The sequence below is a fragment of the Phaseolus vulgaris genome, chromosome 5 (assembly GCF_051622355.1).
Source record: "Phaseolus vulgaris cultivar YP4 chromosome 5, ASM5162235v1, whole genome shotgun sequence".
In the NCBI taxonomy this organism is placed as follows: domain Eukaryota; kingdom Viridiplantae; phylum Streptophyta; class Magnoliopsida; order Fabales; family Fabaceae; genus Phaseolus; species Phaseolus vulgaris.
This window is the reverse complement of record NC_143502.1, coordinates 31,616,292-31,634,706: the sequence shown is the minus strand read 5'-3', so window position 1 is coordinate 31,634,706 and position 18,415 is coordinate 31,616,292. Positions and strand designations below refer to the sequence as shown.

The 18,415-nt window shown below is 36.8% G+C and overlaps 1 protein-coding gene across 2 annotated transcripts; it reads right to left on the bottom strand.

The window, feature by feature from the left end:
* Positions 1–3,402: 3,402 nt before the first annotated feature.
* Positions 3,403–9,169, bottom strand: LOC137835397 (bifunctional riboflavin kinase/FMN phosphatase). Of its 2 annotated transcripts, XM_068643881.1 has the most exons (10): positions 8,536–9,169; positions 7,927–8,116; positions 7,168–7,298; positions 6,545–6,614; positions 6,159–6,224; positions 5,196–5,347; positions 5,019–5,096; positions 4,388–4,521; positions 3,989–4,081; positions 3,403–3,766 (listed from the first exon to the last, which is right to left on the bottom strand). In XM_068643881.1, the coding sequence occupies exons 1-10, from the start codon at positions 8,627–8,629 to the stop codon at positions 3,677–3,679; spliced, it is 1,098 nt and encodes a 365-aa protein (XP_068499982.1). In that variant the 5' UTR covers positions 8,630–9,169; the 3' UTR covers positions 3,403–3,676. The 2 variants fall into 2 exon arrangements, with proteins under 2 accessions (XP_068499982.1, XP_090158307.1); XM_090302181.1 differs by lacking the exon at positions 7,168–7,298 and having other exon boundaries at positions 8,536–8,959.
* Positions 9,170–18,415: the final 9,246 nt, after the last annotated feature.

Below are 18,415 nucleotides of genomic sequence, written 5' to 3'. Positions count from 1 at the left end.
ACAATGCATTGTAGTTAGCTCGTGGTGTTACAGATGGAGAGATCGTTAATACCAAATATCCACAATTGTATGTAGCTGGCGACAAAGACATAGTTTAGTACTTAGCTTTTGTATTTTTAAATTTAACAATGATATTATTAAAAAAATTATTAATATATGAGATATTATCATCACTTATTGTGTTTACTTTTGGTAAATATTGTTCTTATTAAAATATATTTTTAATAAATAAATTATTTGTATTTAAAATATAAAAGTAACTCTTTAAAATAAATTAATTTATTGAAAACTAATTCAAAATAAAATATAAACATTTAAAATCTAAACAAATAATGTATTCAGAATTTGTAATTCAGAAAAACCTTGACATCTTGAGTATTCCAAATTATATATTTTGAAATATAATTTTAAAAAGATAAAAATAGATTTTCATATTATATGGGTACAGTTGAGATTTATGGAGAATTGGTATTGGGATATATCGTAGACCCATTCTCATATTGGCTACACATTTCATATAGAAATTTGATTAATGGAAATTTGGGAAGAAAAGAGAACATTGAATTTTGACACCGCCAGATTTTAGGTCATATGTTTGATTTTGACAATAGTGCTTTTAAATCATTTTTATATTTTTTCCTTTGTAAGGAAAGAGAAGAGAGGAGAGAGAAAATATAAGGATGAGAATGAAAAACACTTTATTGATATTGAATGTATTACAGATGGGATATTAATAGTGCTAGAATAAAGGAGAAATAGATTGGAAAAGAGGAAACGTAAAAAGGAGGTTACGTAACAGACTACGTAACAAAGTCATTAACAATCCCCCTTAAACTTAGGGTAGGTAAATCTAGAACCCTAAGTTTACGTTTGAAAATATGAAAAGAAGAGCCAGGTTTTGTGAGTATATATGCTACTTGAAATTGGGCTGGTAAGTGAAGAAGCTAAAGACGTTTCTCTTGCACATGGTCCCGAACAAAATGTAGGTCTAACTCAAAATGTTTGGAAAGTGAATGCATTATGGGATTTGCTGCAAGTTGAACAGTGCCCCTGTTATTAGAGTATAGTCGCGGTGTTGTCATGGTGAGGAGAAGTTTGTGCATGAGAGACTTGAGCCAGATGATGTCAGCAAGAGCTGCTGCAACACTTCTATATTCAGCCTAGGTGCTACTGCAGGAGACCACCTTTTGTTTCTTGGATGACTAGGAAATGAGATTGCGACCAACAAAGATGCAGTAACCGAAGGTGGATTTGTGGTCGTCCAAATCAGTGGCCCAGTCCGAATCGCTAAAACCAACAACGGAGTAGCTAGGATAGACACCTTTGGTCTTCTTCTTCGTCTCTTCAAGTGATATGACCCAACCAATCAGTCTCCCTAATCTTCATGCACCTTCAAGGAATCCTTGTTCCATTTCCTACACCAAGCTTCCGCCACTCCTCCAAAAACTCCAAGAAAAACAAATCGAAATGAAAGCACAACCTATCACTTATCACAAATATAGTGAGTTGTGGAAATACCATTTGACGTCTCCGATGTAGAGTTTTTTTTATGTATGTATTGTCAATCCTAAGAGTGAAAAAATAGTTTTTGGAGGAGTTTTTTTATGTATGTACTCTTCAAGTGATATGGCCCAACCAATCGCTCTCCCTAATCTTCATGAACCTTCACGGAATCCATAGCTCCATTAGAGTCATCCTTGTTCCATTTCCTACACCAAGCTTTCACCAATCTTCCAAAAAGTCCAAGAAAAACAAATCGAAATGAAGGCACAACCTATCACTTATCACAAATATAGTGAGTTGTGGAAATACCATTTGACGTCTCCAATGTAGAGTTTTTTTTATTTATGTACTGCGAATAAGTCCTTACAATTATAGTAAAAAAAAAAAAAGGCTAAAAACACAGTTAATTTCATAAGACGTCGATGACCATCGTGTGTAAGAACTTATTCACAGTGTATTGTGTAAGTCTCGTATGATACAACAAGAACTTCTCGGATAAAACCGAGGATCTCAAAACTAGCAAGTAAACACTAAAATCCTAAGAGTCACTAGCGCAGAAATGCTAAACAAGGGCGGTTATTTTACATTTACAATGACGGCTATAGAGCCGCATTTGATCAGCACACATTCGTAAATCAAAGAGATATAAATGCGGCTATATAGTCGCATTTGTAAATACTATTTATAAGGGCAGCTATTTTTGGTAGCCGCATTTGTATATGCTTCTAAATCAGGCGACAGAGTTTAGGGATATAGCATTTACAAATGCGGCTATTACCATAGCCGCATTTGTAAATCATGCGCTGGATTTATAAATGCGGCTATGGTAAATAACCGCACTTGTAAATAGTCGTTTTTTTTAGTGCAATTTGTTTAGTGTTAATCCCATATAAATTAACATGTTCAATTATATATACCCAGCCAAACAAGTACATAAATTGAGATAAATTCAGAGAATCAAATATATATTGATCAAAATGTACATTACAAACACTAATCAAATTACATATAATCCCTACACTATTGATCAACTATCCTAGAGTTATAAAAATTTATGAAATATGTGGACCAAGAATGTCTCACATATGCTATGGCATCCGAAGTCATTGGTGCTTCATCCGTGAAGAACTGCATTTCAAAATATGGTTGACATAAATTAGTTTTAAGATACATATATGTTCAAGAATTATAAAAATAATTTAACATATCATGTTACCTCTTTCCAATCACTTTTAAGGCCTAGTCTTACAATGGTAATCATCCATTGCACAACGTAATAGCCACACTCATAGCTTCTAGGTTGTTTATTACACTATAATCCAACAAAAAGTAAAAGTTAGTATATTGATAAACAATGATAAGAGAGAGAAAAAAATTACAAACCTTTATTCTTATCCAATTCAAATTATTTGAATTGGATCGACCTTTTAGGATGTTATATCCACGCCATTAACTGGTTAATACAAAAAACCTCGTTAGTAGATGGTTAATTAGTAACATACAAAGTTAAGTTTATAGTGTACTTACGTATCAATGATATTCTTAAAATTTGTGGGTATCTTCTTGTGTAGGGAACAAAACCACATAGTAGTCTTATCAACCATTGATAAGACAAGTAACTGGCAATGATGTCTATATCATCTATGAAAAGAGTTAGTATATATTTAAAACATGAAATAGTAATAATTGATGATATATAATTAAACTTACTCATTAATATAAGAGCATAAATAGATTTGTTTTCCCTCTTTTTCCAAGGTGTTAGTGATGTATGCTTGGGTCTCATATGACCTTGGTCCAACAGGATTAGTATATGCAGGATCTAAGAATTCATACACATAACCGCATTCGTAAATCAAAGCGTTTGATTTACGAATGCGACTGTTATAAATAGTCTCATTTGTAAATGAACTTAATTTAAAAAATGTCACCGCATTTTTTTCGGAGTGCGTCTGTTCATAAAACCGCACTTAATAAGTACATCATTATTTTTTATTTTTTGAGAATACATTACTTATCAATTATTACTTGCATTTCCTAACGAAACAATTCGTAGATATCATATCTTACACAATTAATATCATTATGATAAACAAAAACTTCTTTGTTATTGTTATATTGTTATGGAAGCTGCAACAAGTTGCATAATTTTCCATCTCCAGGTGAAGCCTTTCTATAAACAAGTGAATGATGGCAAATCCAGTGAAGCTCTTGCAATAGACTTGTATTCTTCGAGTTTCTCCAAAGCATTTGACGTGAGTTCCTGTTCACGCACGCAAATATTTGACATAAAATGTAGTAGCACGGATAATAAATAGTAGAAAGAAAGAGAAGACTTTTGGAGTAAAAATATAATTTTGAAATGACCATCAAACCTTCTTCCCTTATAACACGAGTAATTTTGTTTTATGCATTTAAAGTCCTCGTCTGAGCTTTTACTTGCTAAATAGCGACGTAGTCATCAAAAGGTGTTATTATTTATTACCTTATTATCCCACGTTCTTATGTAGCCAACAAGAATGATTTGCATCTTCTGCTTCTGTTTCAGGTCACTGTTTGAATCAATAAGATAAACACGCTGCAAAATGAGCCCCAAGTATTCTCCATTAGTGACATTCGTCAATGTGGTCAAAAGGATATAATGCATAAGCATAATCGCATAATCTAAGAAAGGATTGCAGAAAAGAGTGTAGCTGTCAAAACTATGAGCTTCCATTCAAATATATAAAAATTATGATGTGTACTAAAATTATAAATGTGTAATGTGCTCTAACACTAAAACTCAAGAACTTTTGTCTAGACTCAACAACACAAGAGTACTAAATGGTGCATCAGAAGTTCCTGATGTGAAATGAAAAAATAAATTCTAGAGTTTTATACTCACTATTTTTTTATAGGCAACAACGGAGAAGTCCAAATTAATGCTAACCAGTATCTTCAAGTTCCTATCTGCATCGATCTTGACCCAACCAAAGTAGAGCCCAACAGCTTGATCAGGAAGAGCAAGTGTTGAACTGTCTGGATTAAGGAATTAAATTTATCAGATTTACAAAACCATGTTAAATCAAGTTAACAACTAAGAAGCTAAGGGCTAGTTTACTTTAAAAAAATTGTTTTCATTTTTAATTACAAAATTGTCACCTTGTTTTCAAATTATTTTCAAAGATTTATAAAGGAGACAGAGAAAAGAGAAACAAATAAAAACTTATTTTCAACAACATATTGAAAACAATATTGAAGTAAAAAGTAAAACAAAACAAAAAATGAAAACAGAAAATGTTCTCTCAAAGTAAACGGGCCTTAACACGGATGAGAATGAGTATGTCATCTGGTTTGAATGTACACATATTATTACAATCATACACAGTTTAAAGAGTATGTTCTTGGAAGATTACTAGTTAATCCAATGTCATGACTGCATCTAACTAGGAACATGGACGCTTAAGCTCAAGAGAGGCAAAGAGTTTGTGCTTATTATCAATTTTATAAAACGAGAAAGATGAAATTTCGCAAACCTGGAGCTTCCTCGAGACATCCAGTAACATACAAACCACTCAAATGAATTGGCTCAATAGTTAATGTGTCATCTAACCCTGCAAACATTAGTTTGAAAAATTACTCTTACAGAGGACACAGTATTTACAGCAACCAATCAACATACTAAGAAACAAAAATTAGTGCATTATCATTACAGTCATTAAAGGGCGGAAGACCCCATAGCTCAGGTTGAAACTCTAAAAGTGAATGAAGAACAACATTTGCTAGGCCGTTACAATCAGCTTCCCTTCGAGATGGGATAGCCACAATCTTCATTTTTGCAGCATTGGCTGCCTTGACACCAACCCTGTTGAAAGTGCATTGGAGAACATAAATTACATGTAGCAAACTTGAATATTACATAACAAAAATTCGCAAGGCAACACAGAAGGTGCGATCACAAACTTGGCAGGAGATGTGCGACATATCCTGCTGGTGAATCAAAGCAGTGAAAATTATATGCTCACATCCTGAGATGAATACCCAGTAGTTGAGATTAACTCTGATCAACATATACTGTTTTGAAATCAACCAAAACTGTCTGGGAGCATTATTTTGAAAATAGCTTACATAATTGAAGAAAAATTAATTTAGCAGTAGAACCAAGTACTCGATAGGTTATACATTATGAGAACTTTTTTAAATAACGCAGATTAAAATTAATAGGCAATGCTCCTCTAAGAACATTGATGTGATCTCAACAAACTAACAGACGAGTCTCGATAAGAGGGACTGAAAAAAAAATCAACTTCTTTTATAATGTCCATTTTAAAAGAGGTTAATCCAATTGCACCGTTTCTCATACACTTAACATATCACACATCTTGCACTCAACAGTCATCCACACATATCTGTGTAGATTTGGAAATGGCCAAAGGATTGGTTGATGGTCTACTTCAATTATGGGCTTCAACAATGGTGGTACATTGGCCTCTTCAACAATCACTGTGTTTTGGATTATGTTGGTAACTTTAGAAGTTACAAAGGAATCTGATCCCCGAAATACTAGACCATCCTTGGTCAGATTATAATTTGTTGTTAGTTGCAATCAAAAGCTTAAAAAAATCACAATAGAAAATGCAATCATACACAGTATGTAGAAATTCTGGGAGACTTACATGGAATCCTCAATCACAAGGCAATTAACTGCATCTACACCCATTTTCTTGGCAGCTTCTTCAAATCTGCAAAAGTTAGACTTTGATTACCGCCGTGATAAAATTAGAAGAGCATACTTACTGAGAAAACGAACTTCCCTACTAAACATAGGATGGAAAAAGTGAGAAAACGTTGGGTGGTCAGAGTTCTGTAGGAAAATTTTTGTAGTGAGATAATTGTCGTTGATTATTTACTTCTAGTTGTGATTACTACTGGTAAAACTTAGGATGGTGGATATTTATTTGCTACTGGAAAAGTGTTACAGTTCATTGCCAATAGATCCACTTCAACACAATATTAGATGCTGCATCCATGAGATGCCAAAGAGCTCCAAGTAGAATCTTACAAATATGGAGAAGGCTTCCCAGCTTTAACTTGGTCACTTCCTATAATTACAGAAAAGCTTTCTTTCCAACCTAAAAAAAATGTGATGAGCATCAAACAATATTTTAACAGGAAACTCTGTCAATAATAAGGAAAAGCAAAAGTGTTTTCTAATCAAAAAGAAAGTATAAAAGAAATGACAGAAACGCAGATAATTTCAGGAATCATTTCCAAAGCAGATACTTTAGCCGGGACTAACATCCAAGCATTCGGAATTCTAGGCTACTGATCCGATAAACTGAAAAGTCAACCTACTTCAAATTTTCCTGACATGTAAATTTGGTCAAATTTGGAGTTTTATTTCCATTAAAAAGATCAGTTAAGGAGGATTAGTCAAAACAAGTCAAGGAGGATGCTACTACTCTCGTACCATCTAGAGAAGAGAAACCGAGAAAGAAAATAATTATTAATGAATATGTTGGCTACACACATAAGTAATCTTATTTATAATGAAGAAAAAAAATATAATAATAAAAAACAAAATGAATACCTAATAATTGGAAATATTTGACAAGATTCTATCAAATTAGATTATATCTCTTTATTTAATGTATTCAAATCATATCTGCTTATTTAATGTATAACCTTTGTGATGAGAGATTTTGGCATCTATGTATTCTCGCAAGGAATTCGAGGCAAGAGCCATTGGAACTCCATTTTTCTGGAAATGTTTCATAAGGCGATTCGCACCAGGTAGTGCTTTGGCCTTTGCCCACCTGAACCAATTTATGATTTGAAAATAAGAACCCGTAAATGGGTAAGCAATTCTAATATGACAGTTTCCAACAGGTTTGATTTAAGTTATTAATAAAAAATAAACGCATTTCTTTGAAAACAAGTTTAGAATATATAATGAATCACATTTCTTACCAATTACTATTCACAAATTATATAACAATCTAACTATGCAGTGTTTACTGTTTCAAAAAAATTGATTCCTTGCCATACTTGATATCTTCATATCAGTCTGACCTCATAGCTTTGGGTTCCATTTATTATGATAGGAGGAAAGACATGAAGCAATGTGAGAATGTTATCCACTTAGTGTGTATTTGGCTTCTATTTTCAAAAATTGTTTTAGATTTCAAAATGCAGAAAGGTTAGCCAGTCAACTAATAAATGGTAGTGCAAGGCAAATAGTATAGACTCTAGAATCAAGAGAGATGTTGAAGAAGATAAAAACAGAAAAAGATGAGAAAACATCTCTTTCAGTTTTAAAAAACAATTCTTTTTTCAAAAGTTTCATACATTTTAGATGAAAATTTGATGGTTGAGTAGTTGTTATAGAAAATGGTTTTCCAAACAAAAAAGTGATGAAAGAATCAAGCAGGCCCTTATTGATACCTTTCCCTATACATAGGAGTGATTTCATTGATAAATTGATCGGGTGTCAACGGAAGTTCATATTCCATAACAATTATAGCTGCTGAGTCCTGTTGTGTCATCCCCAGCCTCTTCTTGTCTTCCTTCTCCCTGTCCAGTTCTTTTCCATACCTTGCCAAAAACTCATTCAAGACACCCCTTGAAGCCCTTTCTGCACACCAATCACCCATAAGAAACAAAATTTCACCAACAATAGATGAGGTGGGTCTGAGACTTAATTGTTCTTTTGATTCCATAAGTATCGTAATTATGTAATTTTAATCGCCAAGATTTCCTTAAATATTGGAATTGAGAAATTTTGCTCCATATTTCACCTCTTCTTAATATTTTAATAGATTTTGCTAAAATGACAGTGAATAGTATTGCCCAACCTAACTTAATTTCCCCGTTAGTTGATACATGACCGAAATCAATTACATATTTAACACAAGACTAGCAGAGGAACCAAAATTACACAACTGAAATATAAACCGCAAAATTAGAACTTGGGAACCAAAATCGCGCAATAACAGTCCTGAAAGACCAAAGGTGTAATTAAATTAAAGCTGGAGGAGAAAAACAGGAGAATACCAGAATCCAGAAGGGTGCCATCTAAGTCAAAAATGACACCCAAAACCTTGGCTCCTTCTTCATTGCAGCCTTGAAAGTCACAGCAGCAACTCATGTCAGAACCAAATTGATGGAAACAATGTGAGGTTGATAAATGGATGAGAGTGTCCTATAAATACTACAAAGAATACAAGATCTGTGTGTTTATGGAAATCCAATGTGAAAGGAATTCCATTCTATTCCACAGAGTAGTGTAGTTCACAATTTGTATGGTTCTGTTCTAAGAACAGACAAACAATGAAATAAAGCAAAAGAATCATTAACAATCGGAATCTGAATGGCAGAAAAGCTGTTTTAGAAATCATTCAAATTGCATTTGAATTGAAAGCACTGTTTGATAAGTGATATCATCACATTCACATTCTTCTCCCTAACGTCAACGCATGAATTCTCAGAGCTAGTTGATGGCATCTCCAGCATGAATCTAGGCATATTCCTTCTTCTCGTCTAAATGGAGAACGGAACCAAACATTCTTTTTCTTTGAATTTTTTTTGGAGATGCTAACATGGGAGGGTGGATTAAAAGTTAATAAAAATAAAATGTAATTCACAAATTATTTAATCACAAAAAATTCTTTATAATGAACAAAAATATAAGGAGAGTTTTTTATAAACATTTTATTTATATTAGATTTTTTGTTTTATTTTCTCTTTCAATTAAGATCAAAAGTGTTCTTACTCTACTTCACTTTTATTTACCTTAGGTAATAAGACTATTACAATGTTCCCTTAGTACATCTCCGAATAAAGTTAACTGGATAATATGGATTAGATTAGAGAACAAATTACATTTTTGTGGGTATCCCACTCAATCTAAGATGTTTCAATATTTACATTAAAGTTTAAGTTTTGTTTTTTATATGATATTCTTTTTAAAAATTTAATAAATAATTATTAAAATCATATATATAATTTTTTTTTGTTAGACTAGTATATCTATTTTATTTATTTAAAATTAAAATATAAAACTAAATAAAAAAAATTTAAATTGACCCAATATAATCTCTCCTAATATTAACATGCAACCCAAATCTTCTATATTGGAGTAATCTAAGTTAAATGGTTAGATATATATTTTAAAATATTAAATTTGTATTATATTGGATTGGTAGGTTGAATCTGAATAGGACCCAACCGATCCATGCTCTATCCAACCTAATTGGTGTTTGATGTAACTCGACCAATGTGCAGGCCTAATTTTATTTTTTTTAACTCCACGTTCTCTTTTTTTCAATATTTTATTTTTTTCTCTAACTTATAACTTTAATTTTTTTTATTTTAAATTAAACCTTTTAAAAATATCTTAAATTTAAAATCACATGAAAATAAATAATTATATATTAAAAATAATATACAAATTGAATATAAAATAATAAAAAATTATAATAGCAATTAAATTGATTTAAAAATAAATCAGCATGGTAAAAATGGTAGTGTATATATATTAATGGAGAAAGTGATCCCAATGTATATGTAAGATGGGAAGCTAAAGTATAACAAATTTTCAATGTGTATGAGATCCAAGAAGACCAAAAAGTTAGGTTAGCTTCCCTAGAGTTTTTAGACTATGTCATGCAATGGTGGCACAAAGTTGTAATGGACATTTGGCTAAACAAGAGGTCAATCATGATCTCTTGGGACGATTTAAAATTATGTACACGCGCAGTTTGTTTTTCCTCACTATATGAAGGAACTCTTGTTGAAACTCCAACGCCTTCAACAATGACCTAGAAGTGTAGATGAGTACTTTAAAGATCTTGAAACTACTTTAACTAAAATTGACATGCATGAAAGTGAGGAGTCTAAAATAGCTAGATTTGTAAATGGATTAAGGAGAGAAATCCAAGATGTGGTAGAACTTTATGAGTATTACTCATTGGAAAAATTGGTCAGCTAGCCATCAAGGTTGAATCTCAACTTTCAAAGAAAACTCATTTCAAAACCACTCATAATGATGACTTCTACAGATCATCTTGGAAAGACAAAAATCAAGCTTCTTCAAAAACTTTTCCTTCAAATTTTGTGAAAGATTCCACTTACAATCCTAGAAATTCTAACCCCTCCACTTCTACACCTAAGTCACCCACCAAAACCTCAAGTCAAAAATGTTTTAAGTGTCTAGGTTTTGGGCATATTGCATCCAATTGTCCTTCTAAGAGAAATATGATGGTCAAATGGGGGGTTGTCATGAGTGACCATAACTCTCAAAGGTCTAGATCTCATACCTCTTCAAGAAGCCAAAGTGAGGAAGAGTGTGAGCTACCATGTGAGGGAAACTTGTTAGTGATAAGGCGCATGCTTGGTCAAATTCAAAAACCTTTTGATGAAAGTCAAAGGGAAAACATTTTTCACACAAGGTGCCTTATCAAAAACAAATAGTGTTCCTTAATTGTGGATGGGGGTAGTTGCACAAATGTGGCAAGTACAAGAGTGCTGGAAAAGCTTGGGTTATCCACCATCTCTCATGCAAAGCCCGACAAGCTCTAATGGCTTAGTAAAGAGAGGGAAATCATGGTTAATAAACAAGTCCTCATAACTTTTGTTGTAGGAAAATATAAATATGAGGTTTTATGTGATGTTGTGTCAATGGAAGAACCACATATTCTTTTGGGAAGACCTTGACAATATGATAGACAAGTTCTACATGATGGCCTAACTAATCACATTTCTTTTAACTTCCAAGGGCACAAGATTATCTTAAAACCCCTCTGTCCCAAAGAAGTTCGTGAGGACCAAATAAAAATGAAAAACAAAAGAGAAAATGATAAAGAGAAAGAAAGAAAAGATAAACCGAGTCACAACATATCATCTTACACAACTAAATCAATCATGTTGGCTCGTGCCATGGTACAAACTGCACCTCCAAGGTGTTCTTCTTCCTTATCTTTTTCATTACCAAATAAATCTAATTACTTGACTTCTTGGACAAAAAAATTTTGGATGAACATCAAACACCTTCTAAGGGTTCCCACCTTTTGAGAGGATTTTTATCACCAAGCCCTTTCATCCCAAATATTCTTTCCAAACATGACTTGTAAGAAGAGCTTGCCCTTTTGAACTCCCCAAGCTCAAAGAACATAAGTTTGTTTCACCTCCCACACCCTGCCCTATCTTATATGTGAACAAACTAACTATGTTATCTGCAGAAGTTCTAAATTCGATGTTGAATTCTCTCAAACCTGGGGGCATGATACAAACCAAGTCAACAAGGAGATGACCAAGGATGCAAATTACCATTCACACTATGAGAAGTCATCTCCACTTTCAAGTGAAAACCTCATCAGAGAGAGAAATGGACAAAAACCACAGCCTCTAATGTTCTTTCTGTTAGTCTTCTTAAGAATAAAACAAGTTGTAAATAAATTGGGCTCACTTGAGGGATCCAAATAGCAAGATGGACTAGAATAGGTGACTTTAGCATAATAGGGGGTGTAGTTATCATTTTAGCTTATTTTTTACCTAGTTTTTAGAAGAAGTGGCCTAAGGTGTGGTTTTGACTTAGTCAAACCCTAAAGACAGTCCCCTCACACATTTACCATCCTACCCTTGCTTCTTGTTTTCCAAGGCACCATCTCCTATAAATAGGGTGCCTTCCTCCTTGTATTTACATGTTGAATTTAAATAAAAGTTACTCTACACAAATTGTGTGAGGTGTTTGTGAGGCTTGTTTCTTCTTAGCATTAGGTCTCATCTTGAGTGATTGAAAAGCTCTCAACTTGCGGCCATCTGACTTATCTTGGAGGAAGACCACACTCCAAGTGGCGTGACCAACTCTCTTCTATAACATAAGCTTTTCCTTCCTTCATCTCTTCCATTTTTCCATTACTCCATGTATCTTTGTGTTCTTATGTTCTTGTTTTTCCTCCATCGTCAATTCGGGTTTTATCATGTTTTAATGTTTCCTTCCATGTTCATTTAAATTCCGCTCATCATCATCAATCACCATATACTTGTATTTTTCCTTTGCCCTCTAGAAGTGAACTTTCACACTTACTTAACCACTTCGTTAAGTTTGTGTCCGGTGGGGATCTTCTTTGGGTTCTCACCATATAATTGATAAAATCTCAATCCTAAGTAAAGTGTCACATCTAAAATGCCTAAATCTAAAATCAACTCACATCACTTCATGAGAGATGGCACGAATTACTACTACGAGGTAATGCCATTCGGTTTAAAGAACGTTGGAGCTACCTCCTAGCAACTTGTGGAAAAAGTCTTCAAAGGACTGATCGGTCAGAATGTAGAGGTTTATGTGAACAACATAGTGGTGAAGTCGGACTCATGTGACTAGCACATCAAGGATCTGGAGGAAGTCTTCGAGGCGTTAAGGCGGACGAATATGAGGCTCAATCCAGATAAGTGTGCATTCAGCATGGAAGCCGGCAAGTTTCTGGGTTTCATGCTAACCCACCGGGAAATTGAAGCCAATCCGGAAAAATGTCGAGCAATAACCAAGATGCAAAGCCCTCGGAACGTGAAGGAGGTGCAACAGCTCATAGGGCGTCTTACCGCCCTCTCCAAATTTGTTCCTCGGTTGATCGAGTAAACACGGCCGATGGTACAACTGCTAAATAAAGCAGTCAAGTTCAGCTAGGATGACAAGTGTGAATAAATATTTCAACAACTAAAGGAATTCATATTATCACCGGTAGTAATTCAGAAACTGAGACCTAACCAGCCAATAATTGTCTACTTGTCGATCTCGAAGGAGGCAGTAAATGCGGTGCTCGTCCAAGAGGTGGAGAAGGAAGAACGACCTATATATTTTGTCAGTTGGACGCTCCATGCTGCCAAGACAAGATATCAAATGATAGAAAAGGTAGCACTCGCCCTAGTCCTGACGGCCAGGCGGATACGACTGTACTTCCAGAACCACACCATAACGGTAAGAACGGACTATCCAATTGTTAAGATTTTATCTAAGCCAGATCTTACAAGACGTATGATAGGGTGGTCGGTGGAGCTCTCGATGTTCGACATTGGCTATGAGCCGAGGGGTGCAATCAAATCCCAATGCTTAGCTAATTTTCCATCGAGCTAACTCCCCAGCAAGATCTTTCGACCGGGTGGACGATATACGTGGATGGTTCATTCAAAAAAAACGACATGTGGAGCGGGGGTCGTCCTTGCAGGACTGGGTGACCTTCTCTTGGAACAAGCACTCCAGTTCAGGTTCAAGGCCACCAACAATCAAGTCGAGTACGAGGCTAACCTAGCCGAATTGAACCTAGCATATGGCATGGGAACTCACGAGGTAACGTTCAAAAGCAACTCCTAGTTGGTGGTCGGTCAGATCAAGGAAGACTTTGAGGTGAAGGAACCTTTGTTGCAGAAGTATTATCATATGCTCTCCAACCTCATTGCTCGATTCAAAAAGGTAACGGTGGAACACATCCGCCGGGAAGATAACACGAAGGCCGACACGTTGTCTCGGCTCACTACAACAAAGAAAAAGAGCCACCATAGATATGTGGTGTAGATCTTCCTAAAACGACCCAGTCTGGGAGAGGTCGAGTGGCTGACTGTGACTGAGATCGAGACCTAGATGACTCCAATCATTCAGTACTGTGAGCTCGGCACCTGCAACACGGACACTGATACAACACTGACACGGATACAGAGATATGTAAAATCTCTAAAATGTTGGACACGGGGACACGGATCTATATATATATATATATATATATATATATATATATATATATATAATTATGAATTATATAAATTGACAATAAAGATTTATGTGCACAAGTATGTTCTAGATTATTTTTTGGAGCAGAAAGAAGTTTTTCATGACTAGTTCACAAGGATTTGTTTCTTATTTTTATAATCACAATAACAATTGATACAATAAAGTTTGAATTTTGAGAAAATTAATGTATTTTTTCTTTTTAAAATTGTGTTAGAACCGTACTAGAATTGTCAGAAATCTAACAAATACTTTTTGAATTGGACACTTCACGGATACGTGTCCTACAGGTGTCATACGAGTATCGGACACCGAAACGCCATTTAAGAGGAGTGTCTGAGCCTGCAAGCCAGAGGAGGAAAAGATGATGATGAGGCAGCAGTGCGCGAGGTACACCATGATCGGTTAGGACCTCTACCAAAGAGGATACTCCAGGTAGCTACTAAAATGCATCACCAAAGAGCAGGCAGAGTATGTCATCCGAGAAATCCATGAATGAGCGTTTGGAAACCACTCGGGAAGGAGAACAATAACCGCCAAAGTACTCAGACTCGAATATTACTGGCCAACCGTCTAGAGCGACTGTGCAGACTATGTGAAGAAATGCACCAAATGCTTGGAGTTCAACCCTTTGTCCCATTTTAAGCCCGAAGCACTCCATAGTATGGTATCGCCATGGTCGTTCGCCATCTGGGGAATGGACATCATTAGTCCCTTCACCCCAGGCAAGGGGCAAACCAAATTCCTCTTGGTCAATGTAGATTACTTCACCAAATGGATCGAAGTCAAACCCCTCACATCTATCTCGGCCAAGAATGTCTAGAATTTCGAATAGAGAAGCATCGTGTGTCGATTCACAGTGCCACACACCATCATATCCTTTTACGAGAACCTCGGCATAAAATCAATAACAAGCTCGGTTGAGCACCTTCAAACCAACGGACAGGCTGAGGCGGCGAACAAAGTTATCCTTAACAAATTAAAGAAGTGAATCAGCACGACAAAGGAAAGGTGGACTGAAGAGTTGGTAGAAGTGTTATAGACATACCGTTGCACACCACAAACGTCAACTCAGAAAACACCCTATAGCCTAACCTACGGCATTGAAGCCATGATTCTGGTCGAGGTAGGCGAGCCTACCCTCATAAGACAACTCTTTGATTTATCCCTAAATCAAGAGTGTCTGTCGGTCAAACTCGACCTACTAAATGAGCTCTGACACAAGAGAAAAATCCGCGAAATCGCATGCAAACTCTGAGCAGCCAAGCGGTACAACACGAAAGTCCGACCGAGAAGCTTTCAGAAAAGAGACCTCGTTTGGAGGATGAGAAGCGAGGCAAGGACGAACGACGACAAGTTCTCATCCAACTAGGAAGGCCCCTTCTGGGTTTGAGAGGTAGCAACTGAGGGGGCATACTACCTAGAGTGGTTATTGGGGAAAATTGTACCGAGGACGTGGAATGTCACGCACCTCAAGTTTTATTATAGTTAAAGATCAATAAATTTATGCACTCTTTCCTCGCTCGACTGTTTTCTCTCTAAAGAGGGTTTTCTGTCGGAAATCTTTTAACTAGACAAATTTTCTTTAATCATGAGCATTAGTATATAAATTCATGCACTTTACAAGACTCAGTTTAGTCTAGGACATAACCTTAATCGGTATACCCTGTTGATACCTACAAGACTCGGTTCAGTCAAGGAAGTAGTCTTAACCGGTATACCCTGCCGATACCTTAAAGACTTGGTTCGGTCAAGGAAATAATCTTAGCTGGCCAAACCCTACCGATATCTTAAAGACTCAGTTCGGTTAAGGAAGTAGCCTTAACCAGCATACCATGTCGACACCATAAAATCTATTTAAACAACCACGCCTAACCTCATCAATCGTATCGGCCGAGACCAAACGATTGATAACTTAGTAACATAAGTATAATGCAAGATTACACCGACCGATTAGTTGTTAAATTTTTATAACACATTATGAAAAAGATATAAAAGAAGAACAACCAATTTATTGATTAAACGAAAGCAGGAGACCACATCCCGGCCTCGGAGGAAAACAAGAAAATGCCACATCCCGGCCCGAGGAAATAAAAAGTTAAAGACTAAGCCTGATGGTCTTTGTCTTATACATCCTCCATGCTGCATTCTTCAAGGCTTGCAGCTCGTCAAAGGGCACCAGTCGACCCTCATAGACGTCCATATTGACGTCAAAAGCACCGATCAGTGGCGACCCATTGTAGAGTAGGTAGTCCTGTTTCACGGCTTGAAAAAAGCTCTGGCCCAACATGACCAAGGTGTCGTCCATGGTCTTGTCGAACTCAGTCTTAACCGACGCCTTCTCGGTCTGTAACACCGAGTTCTCCGCCTTGGATTCTTCCAAAGCCTTCTCCAGCCTAGCCACCCCGACCACTTTTTCCCTCTCCCGCCTCTCCGCCTCAACTGCCCTCATCTAGGCTACTTGGAGTTCAACCGCAGCCTTGGCCATCTTTGCCTCGAAGGCCGAGACCGTCTCCAAGGATGACTTCAGCTCATGTTCCAGTCTCGAGATCTCCTCGACCCTGTGGCCCCGGGTATCATTACTCAGTCGAGTCATAACGAGACCCCAGCATAACATCTCAATGGGTTGCCCTAGAGTAGGTCCTCCTCAAAAACAGCAGGTTCTCGATAGTAAGAGGCAGACTAACCTAGACGCCCCTCAAGAATTGTAGGTCACCCCCTAGAAAAGATAAGGGTGCCATCAGAGTCTCGGTGCAGAGATGGCAACAACAGAAGGGTCGGCAGTGTAGCTGACCGGTGAAGAAGACTCCAAATTAATTGGAGAAAGAGGTCGCGGAGGAGTCAGCGATGTTGCTCGCATCCCTTCCCCTCTTTCTGCTCCTGCCGGCAGCAGTCGAGGGACTAGCACCAAAGGTCGAGGGGTTACCAGTCGCAACCGTCTCGAGGCTACCCTGCCACAACCCCTCTCGAGAGCCTTCGCATGGAAGGCAACCACGAGGTCATCCTCTTGGGGAACTTCTTTGTTCATTATATCTGCATCAAGAAAAAGAAAACACGTAAGTCAAGGATCATAATACCAACTGAGACAAAAGACAATCCAAACATACCCTGGAAGGCCACCCATTGTTGAGATGACTTATACACGGCTAACAACTTCTGTGTAGGGACCCTTGGGGGGAGCTTATCAGAAAGAGAATAAATATCTTGCTCCTCAACACTCGAAGTCGAACAGGTCCATTCCTTAAACTGGCTAGGATTCCTAGTCCCGTACAAAAGAAACCTAGACCGACCGGCTTTGTCAAAGAAGAACCTCGTGCCCTCGGGCTCAACAAGAAGCTTAAAGAATTTACCTTTGAAATTTTTATACGAGGTGGTGAAATGGATAAATAGAATATTACCCGACTTACTGATTACCAGCTAACACGCTCCGTCAGGTGGGAGGTATGGTAACTCAGAAAAGTATAAGGAGTTAGAAACAGGCAAAACACATCGCATATGAGACGAAAGGTTTGGAGGGAAGCCCAGGTATTTGGGTGGAGCTGAGAGGGAGCCACGTTGAGCGTCTGAAAGACACCCATCGTGAAATCATCGAAAGGAAGGAAAACGTGTAAATTAGAAAGAAAAAAAAAAGACAAGAATACAAAAAGAATAAGGGACCCTCTGAAACCGACCCATACATATGGTATTGGTTGGTCGGCAATGACAACGGCCAGAATACCATCACTGGCATCTAACTTCAAAATAGGGTACTTCCCCGAGAAAGAAGAAATGAAAGTCCCATCCAAAAAGACAGAAGTAGACTCAGTTACCTTAGGATCTACCTAGTCAAGCCCGAAAAGGTGGGATGACTGTTCAGGGGAATCCGACCGGTCGACAGCACCTTCCAGATAATCCCCCCTGTCGACATTCTCCAGAGGGGACAATATCTGGATTGCCCTGACCGACAAGGGCTCAATTATTGAGGAGCCGGAAGAAGAAGATGACGACGAAGGAGAAGAAGAAGAAGAAGAAGATGAAGAAGAAGAAGGCAGGGAAGACATGACTAACCTCTCGAGTAGGGAAAATAGCGTGCCAGGATGAGTAGGTTTCGGGTGACGGAGCAAGGAAGCAGTAACTCGACATTATATAGGACCATTATTTATAGCCCTTGCA

Bases quoted from the DNA above. Each gene is read 5' to 3' on its own strand.
- LOC137835397 (XM_068643881.1), bottom strand. From the start codon at position 8,629: ATGAGTTGCTGCTGTGACTTTCAAGGCTGCAATGAAGAAGGAGCCAAG. The intron at 7,299-7,926 runs GTATCAATAAGG...AAATTGGTTCAG, and splicing joins ACTCCTATGTATAGGGAAAG to GTGGGCAAAGGCCAAAGCAC. The intron at 6,615-7,167 runs GTTATACATTAA...CATTTTTTTTAG, and splicing joins CAAAATCTCTCATCACAAAG to GTTGGAAAGAAAGCTTTTCT.